We start from the raw sequence: 8,181 nt of genomic DNA on the forward strand, positions 1-8,181 counted from the left end.
TTCTTTTGGTTCATCCTGTTTGGGACTCTCTGTGCTTTCTGGACATGTATGTCTATTTCCTTTACCAGGTTAGTAAAGTTTTCAGTCCTTATTTCTTCAAATTTATTTTCAATTCCTTGCTCACTCTCTTCTCCTTCTGGTACCATATGATACAAATGTTGGTATGCTTTAGGTTGTCCCAGAAGCCCCTTAAACAATCCTCATTTAAAAAAAATTTTTTTTTTTTTGTATTTCGGTTGGGTATTTTCATCTGCCTTTTCTCCAAATTGTTCATCCAACCCCCTGCTTCATCCAATCTACTGTTGATTCCATATAATGTATTCCTTATTTCAGTTATTGTGTTCTTTATTCCTGACCAACATTTTTATAGTTTCTATCTCTTTGTGTGAGTTTTCATTGAATTCAACTATTTTCCCCCGTAAGTTTATTGAGCATTCTTGTAACCAGAGTTTTGAACTCTGCATCTGGCAGTTTGGTTGCCTTCATTTTGTTTAGTTCTTTTTCTGGAGTTTCTCCTGTTCTTTTATTTGGTACATGTTTCTTTGTCTTTTCACTTTTGGCTGCCTTCCTGTGTTTTGGGTTTTTTTTTTTTTTTTGTATGTATTGGATATATCTGCTAAGTAAGTACCCCCTCTTGACAGGGTGGTCTTATGTACTACTATGTGTCTGTGATGCCCAGTAGTACAGTCACCCTGGTCACCTGATTCAGGTGCTCTAGAGATGTCTCTTGTGAAGGTTGTGTGGGCCTCCTGTCATAGTTGACCCTTGATTGCTGTTGGCACGTGATTGGGTAAGACTGACCCTCAGACTGTCTGGCAATGAATCCTGGCCATGACTATAGCTGATGAGCTGTTGAATAAGGGCTGATGTCATGGGCTGGGACTTGCCTTAGCAGAGTTCTGGTATCTTACAAATATACTCTTTAGGTGTAATTGATGGAGCTAGTAGGGTGGTGCTCTGCTGTGTTAGTTCCGGGGTCTTTTAGGAGGAGCTGAGTGCAGGCCCAGGTCAGCTGCTCCCTGTACCTGGCCCAGAGCCACCTGGTAGGATCTAAAAAATGACGTGCATTTGATAACTACCTGTACTGGGCTTCAAGGCACCTGGTAGAGGCTATGCTGAGAACTGAGGCTCTATTCTAATACATGTGGGCTTGAGGCAACTTAGCCATGGTACAGGGCATATTGAGGCCACTTGCTGTATAATAGCCACTGAAAGCATGCTAGCGGGTTGGGTATGGTCTCAGGGAACCACCATAGTAGGGCATAGTGCTGGCCAGGACAGTGGAAACTCAGACTGGATGTGCACCAGCCAGCTATATAGTGGAGGGAGGACTCAGCAATGAAACGATGGCATGTGCCAGCACATCAGCCCAAGAAAGAGCTGGACCTCATCCCTTACGCTAAAGCCAGATAATTCAGTTCTCGTCACATTTCCTTTCTGCTTTTCAAGCAACTGTCCCTTTGCTGGAGATTAAGGCAAGTGTTTGTGAGTGAGTGAGTCTGTGCTCAGCCCTTTAAGAGGACACTTGGGTCTACAGCATCACTCCATCTCTCACCCGATGGCGTCCCCGACGATCCTCACAGCCAGGTGTTGTGGGGACGTTTCTTTCCAGCACTGGGGCTCTAGTCTGGGACTTTCACTCTTCAGCTAGCTCCTCCAGAGCCCAAATACCCCTCCCTATTCTTAATCGCCACACATGGGTGTGGAATCAGCTCATTTTGCAACTCTTCCCCTTCTACCAGTCTCAGTGTGGCTGTTTCTTTACATCCTTAGTTATGGGAGTGTTTTTCAGCTAGTCTTCAGCTTTTTCTCAGGGGTGGTTATTCTATAACTTAATCATAATTTTGATGTGGTCATGGGAGGGGAAAAGCACAGGATTTGCCTACTTCATTATCTTGACTGTAAGTTTATAGAACTGTTCTTTGTCCTGAGACCTATGGTGGTCATACAAATCTATACATGTCTTAAAGCTCATAGAACTGTATGCCCCCCAAAGGAGCAATTTACCGTATGCAGCTTAAAAATAATAAAATTAACAATAAGAAGTAAAAAAAGAAAATCAAATACCTCAAAAGAAAATGGTCGGGACCATTTGGTTAGTAGTTTAATGGACTTGAACAAGTTAACTTCTCTATGACCCAATTTTCTCATCTTGAACAATGGAAATTTTTGTCATATCACCTCATAAGGGATATGAGAGTTTAGTAACGTAATACAAAGATAGCCTTTAACATGTTGAAATCACTTAGTACTGCCAGTTCTATTTTATCATGCACAGGAAGACAAGTGGCATGAGATCTGTGAAACTTCATCGACATGTGTGACTCTAGTTGGTACACATACCCTGCTTCCTGCTTTTCCTGTTCTGAACTCTCAGACTCACACCGCTCTAAACAGGCTTCTCCAGTTTTTACACGGGAGAGTACATAGAGCAGTTGACTCTAACAAGTCCATTGCTCAGTCATTTGCAAGTCCCTCACCTTAGTGGTGGCCAGTACCGTGTAACATTGCTATGCTCATCCTTAAAAAATGCTGCCAGGTGTTACTTCGGATCTATTTCCCTTAGGTCTCTGTCTACCTTTCATCTGCATATTGAAGGCCATAGGATCAGCCCTTCCTACAGGTGTCAAATGAATGTGTTTATGATTTCAGAGCACCTGTCACCCTCCTTTTAAAACAAGATCATGACCACGAATTACAGAAACAGTCACGGAATAATTTCACATCTATCTGGGCCTCGGTTTCTCTTTTGAAAAATGAAGAAGTGTATGATTTCCAATGGCCTTTTTAGCTCTAAAATTTTCTAATACTAGGATCTTGACAAAACAGTTCTCCTAATAATAATTAGTTTCCTTAAGGCTTCCTTCACGTCGCGATTTCTCAAGCTGTAGATGAAGGGATTGACGAGGGGGGTCAGCACGGTGAAGACGATGGTGGCCACCATGTCTCGTGCTGAGTAGGAGGATGAAGGATGCATATAGACCCCCAGGATTGCCCCATAGAAGAGGGAGACCACAGTGAGATGGGATCCGCACGTGGACAGAGCTTTCCTTAGTCCACGGGCAGTTGGCAGCTTCAGTACATTGGAGAGAATGCAAGCATAGGAAATGATTATACATGAGACTGGTGTCAGGAATATCAGCCCACCCACAGCGAAGACCGTCATATCGTTGACAAAGGTATCAGAACAGGACAGCTTTAGGATTGCATAGGGGTCACAGAAGAAGTGGTGCACCACATTGCTGGAACAGAATGTGAGCTCAACCATCAGGAGCGTGTGAAGGAGGGCGTGCAGGTTTGTAATGACCCAAGACGCTGCCACCAGAAGGACACAGAGCCGTGGCCTCATGATCGTGGTGTACCGCAGTGGGCAGCAGATGGCGGTGTACCGGTCGTAGGCCATGACACTCAGGAGGAATCCGTCCATGTTGATGAAAGTGATGAAGAAGTAGATCTGGGTCATACATTCCCCGTAAGAGATAGACTTGCTTCCCACTATGTGATTCACCAGCGTCCTGGGCATGGTGACTGACGAAAAGCAGACGTCGACACAGGAGAGGTTGGCCAGGAAGAAGTACATGGGTGTGTGGAGATGACTGTCACAGCTAATGGCCACGATGATGAGAAGGTTTCCAATGATGGTGAGCAGGTACGCACACAAGAACAAGCCGAAAGTGACCTGTTCCTGCCCTGGCTGCTCAGAGAGTCCCAGGAGAAGAAATTCTGTGACTCTAGTCTGGTTGTCTCTGTCCATGTCTGTGGCAGAGAAAATGTGGTGACACGTAAAAGGAGTGATTTAATTAACTGGACTTGTAATTTTCTTAATGATAGCGGGTCCAAAGTTTATTTTTTAATGAATATTACTTCAAACATAAAATGAGATGACATGGTGATAATATGTTGTGGTTCAAAAAAGATTTTGTGACACTATTTTCATCATTGTTTGAGCATTAATTTACAATTAGATGATTCTGTAAAGGTGGTTTTACTGACATAGCCAGTGAATTTGTATAATTTAGTAAGTTATTTTTGATTACATCCAGCTTAGTGGAGATTTCACTAACATTTAATGAATATCCGTATGTACAAAGTATTTTCACATACACTATTTCTTGTCAGCCTATGAATGAATCTGTTGATCTTCAATGAGACAGTGGTGAGGGGAATCAGAGATAAGCAAACAGACTCAGAGAGAGGAGATGATGACGCGTTAGGCCAGCGATGTTCAACCTTGGTCATCTCGTGGCACACACAAACTTACGACTAAAATTCTGCAGCACACCGAAAACTGCATTATCTGATGACCTGACAAAAAGATAGGTGTAATTTTGATTCATTCACACCAGATGGGGATTGTTATGTTGGCTGTTGTCGTTTTTTTTATTTGACACTTTGGGGAAGGAAGTCAGTGTCCCTGGCTAAATAGTCAAGGATTGCAGGTTTTAAAAATCCCCGCAAGCTCTGGCCAGGTTGCCCAGGTGGTTAGAGTGTCCCGATAATGTCAAGCTTGCAAGTTTGACCCCCGAGTCAGGGCATATACATGAATCAACCAATGGATGCATCAATAAGTTGATCAACAAGTCTATGTCTGTCTGTCTGTCTGTCTGTCTCTCCCTTCTTTCCTCTATCTAAAATAAATAAATAAATAAATAAGTAAGTAAATAAATAAAAAATAAAAGGAAAATTCCTGTGGCACACTGGTTGAAAATGGATGGATTAGGTTGATAGGATCCATAACATTTACAGCCCTAAAACAATTAAAATGCTGTTTTTCAAAAATTCCTCCCAGTTTTACCTCCATATTTTGATTAGCTTCCATTTATTTAAAATAAACGTGAAAGAGGTATAGCAGGGTGGCAGTGGTTTTTTTCCCATTATCTGAGAACTGTGGATAAAGCCCCCAAAAAGGTCCCTAGGCTGTAAGTAACTCACAATCCATCTGAGAGAGCTGCCAGCATGAAGGTGAGCCACTTCCTGCCGGTGTTTGTGGGGGCAGTGCCCCCAGGAAGGAGCACAGCCAACCCTGCCCCACCCGCAGGTCACTGGGGCATGGGGCTGAGAGGTGACAGGGCAGTAATTCTGATGGAAGGCTGTACCCTCTCATCACACTGTCATGCACATATGTTTGTGATGTAGTCTTTCCTGTAAGTCAGCCAGGCAGCTGCTCACCTGGCTGCCTGTTGAGCAGCCTGGCACCAAGGAACAGACAAGAGTCACACACGGTAACTGTGCAGTTAACTCAGCTTGTATCAAAGGCAGGTTCACTCAAAGTAGAACATCAACATACATTAATATCCTACTCACACTCTAACAGTCTAAGAGAATTGTAACACAGACACAGCAACCACTAGGGAACAATGAACCCAAGTCCCAGAGTCTCATTCCGTAGGTCCCGGAGACAGCAAGGTGGGCAAGGCAGTCGTCAGCATCTTGCAAGGGACAATCTCTGGAGCCAGGTGGGCAGTGGGCAGGCGGATCTTCAGCCCAGCAGGGCAGAGCCTCCGGCAGCCTATGCCAAGGGAGAGCAGCGTGGCCTGGAGCAACACTCCGGTGTGTGGGGCTCAGCTGTCTTGGCAGTGGTCTGAACCTGCTCAGTTACACCTTGAGAGAGGTGGACTCCACCCTTTTGGGTCTCTTTGATGAATGTCTTGACACCCTGATGCCAAGTGTGGAACTGGCCCAGCAGCCCATCTCTGGGTGGTCCCGCCCTGCAGACGTGGCTGCTCTGACCTCGTCCGCAGATATCCTGCATTGACCCCTTGCCAGACGTGTCTACGGTGACTTAGGTTGTTTCCCTCCTGAACCAAAGGATCATGCTTGGCTGGTGGCCATCTTGGTTGATATGAATGACTGCATTTGTTTTATATACTTTATACTGTCTTGCCTGGACCGGTGCCATTTTATTATAGGTCCTGCTCTCCAAACAAATGCCTTTAGGAGAGAAAAGTGGGCTTTCTCGTGTCCAAATCTGAGGGAGGGGAGCACCAAGAAAATTCCTCCAAATAACCGAGGTACTGACATGGTGGGGAGACTATCGTTTGATTTTCTCAGTCAGAGAAGTCTGCTTAGCTAAGGGGCTTGTTGATGGCCCTTGTTTCCTCTCTGCAGGGCAGATAAAATGGATAGAGGTGGTAGAGCTGAGAGTGGAATGGAGGGAAGGGACCTGTGCATTTGCTGTTTATCATCACAAAGTGTACGGGGTTCCTGTACGCTGGCTGGAGCTCGTGGAAGGCACCTGACTTGGCACATCTGTGCAATACTGAAGGCAAAGTGGTGCCTACGAGGAAAGGAGATGCTATCGACAAGACACAGCAGAATAAACTGCATTTAGGTGAGGATTTCCAGAGTTACCGAGGCTGAGTGAGTGCCGGCTCTCCCACCCCTGAGACCACGTGGGGGTCCTTGGAGAACCCTCTGTGAGAAACTCAGGGCGATGAGCCTGTAGGGAGCCAGCTTGTTTATTCCTGCCGCGTTCTGGGAGAGCCAGAAAAGCAGCCGACACCAGGAGAGGAAGGGCAGCTTCCTTAAGTGGTCAAGAACAGTAATACCTTCTGGATTTCCCCTCTCTCTCTCTCTTGCCCCAACTCAGGAAGAGCTAATTCTAGACGAGTGAAGGGGAAGAGGTGCCTGAGACTTAACCATATCTATCGCCATTCACTCTCTCCCCACCATACTCCTAGCCTCAGAACATTGTGGGAGAGCGGAACACAAGCAATTGAAGTTTTAGAATGTTTTTGACCACTGAATCACTAAGAGTGATTTTTATAATAGGCAATGGCTTAAAATGGTGGAATCTGGCCAGGGTGTTTTTATGAGAGCTAGCAACAGAAGATCAGTTACAAGAAAAAACACCATCGTTTCATGGTTTAAACCCGGACAAGATGAGCTTCCGTACTGAGTAGGTCATGTACTAACTTCATCTTACTACGATTGGATAGTCCCCTTGGCAATAACGTTATTCTGTGTAACTTCTATAGATGTGTAGTTTCCTGCATTCATCTCCGGTGAGCCTTGTTAGTGTGTGACTGTCTCTGAAGCGTCTGCCATATTTGTAGCAGTGACAGGTTGTATTCCTGCCCATGAACCCTGAGGCTGCTTGTGCCTGGACCCCAGGCTGAGCTGACTCCCTTTGGAGGGGCTCCCTGTGACATGCAAGGAGCCTCCCTCTGAAACACCTTTATTTTGACCGCAGTGGAGGAACATGGGGAAGCAACTGGAGAAAAGGTGGAGACTAGAGGCAGAATTGGGGCTCTTGACTGTCTGGCAGAATAGTCTCTTTTGTGGGCATGGAGCTCTTGACTGTGCTTCTGGGAGGATTCGAGGAGCTGAAGTCACCGGTCCTAGCACCACAAACCTTAGTTATGTCCTTTCTTTCCCACGGCCTGCTTTTCTGCTTCCATCTCATAAATGGGCTTGCTATGTTCTGCAATGGGCACCACATCCTGACAGGAAAAAGGCCTGTACCTGTCCGATCAAGAGTCGTTCTGCCTTTGAGGTTGGTTAGATGCAAAGGGATTCACTGTGTTTGCTTTTTCCAGTGTGAATCTGTGTGTGGGGGTGGGGAGGTAACCTTGCCCTCACCTGCTTTCCCAGTTCTTACCTGGCTGCTCTCTGCTGCTGTCAGATGCTCTCATGGATCGTCATCCCCACTGGCTCCTTGTTTCACCCTGGATGATGGGAAAGTCTCAGCCAGGGCTGAGGATTCGGGAACCTTTTCTCACTGGAAGAGGCATTAGCGTTCGACACCGTGGCTCTCCTGGCTTTGTTGAGTAGGAGCAAATACATAGATCTTCTGTCCCCAGAGATCAGGCCTTTCATGGGGGATCGGGACAGCAATAGCTGCCTTGTTTGGGCATCCCTAGGGTGGATTTCCCACAGCTCCTCATCAGAGGCTCACATACTAACTTTCTGAGTTCCTGTTCTGTTTAGACACCATTATTGTGGTGTCAGGGGAACTCAGCTTAGTGCATAGACATGTTACTTCTCACTGCTTCCAGTACACCTCATGCCCTTGTCACAGACAAAATACACCTGGTCCCTGATCTGCATCCTGAATTTACCTAAAGAAAAGTGGGAAGCCAGTGAAGACACTGGCCCGCAGAGATTTATGGCCGCTTCATTCTGTGTACCCTGTCGCCTGCACTGACTCCCTTTTGTGTGACCCTAAAGCTGTCAAAACCC

The 8,181-nt window shown here is 45.9% G+C and overlaps 1 protein-coding gene across 1 annotated transcript; it reads right to left on the reverse strand.

Annotated features, from left to right (window-relative positions):
- Positions 1 to 2,784: 2,784 nt before the first annotated feature.
- On the reverse strand, positions 2,785 to 7,775 carry LOC112296403 (olfactory receptor 1f45). Its single transcript, XM_024551253.4, has 2 exons — positions 7,601 to 7,775; positions 2,785 to 3,756 (listed from the first exon to the last, which is right to left on the reverse strand). The coding sequence occupies exons 1-2, from the start codon at positions 7,632 to 7,634 to the stop codon at positions 2,810 to 2,812; spliced, it is 981 nt and encodes a 326-aa protein (XP_024407021.3). The 5' UTR covers positions 7,635 to 7,775; the 3' UTR covers positions 2,785 to 2,809.
- Between the last annotated feature and the right edge of the window lie 406 nt (positions 7,776 to 8,181).

Source organism: Desmodus rotundus, chromosome 10 (genome assembly GCF_022682495.2).
Source record: "Desmodus rotundus isolate HL8 chromosome 10, HLdesRot8A.1, whole genome shotgun sequence".
NCBI lineage: Eukaryota > Metazoa > Chordata > Mammalia > Chiroptera > Phyllostomidae > Desmodus > Desmodus rotundus.

Coding starts and splice junctions, on each gene's coding strand:
- LOC112296403 (XM_024551253.4), bottom strand. CDS start 7,634: ATGAGAGCATCTGACAGCAGCAGAGAGCAGCCAG. Junction 3,757..7,600: donor CAGCAGCAGAGAGCAGCCAG/GTAAGAACTGGG, acceptor TCTCTGCCACAG/ACATGGACAGAGACAACCAG.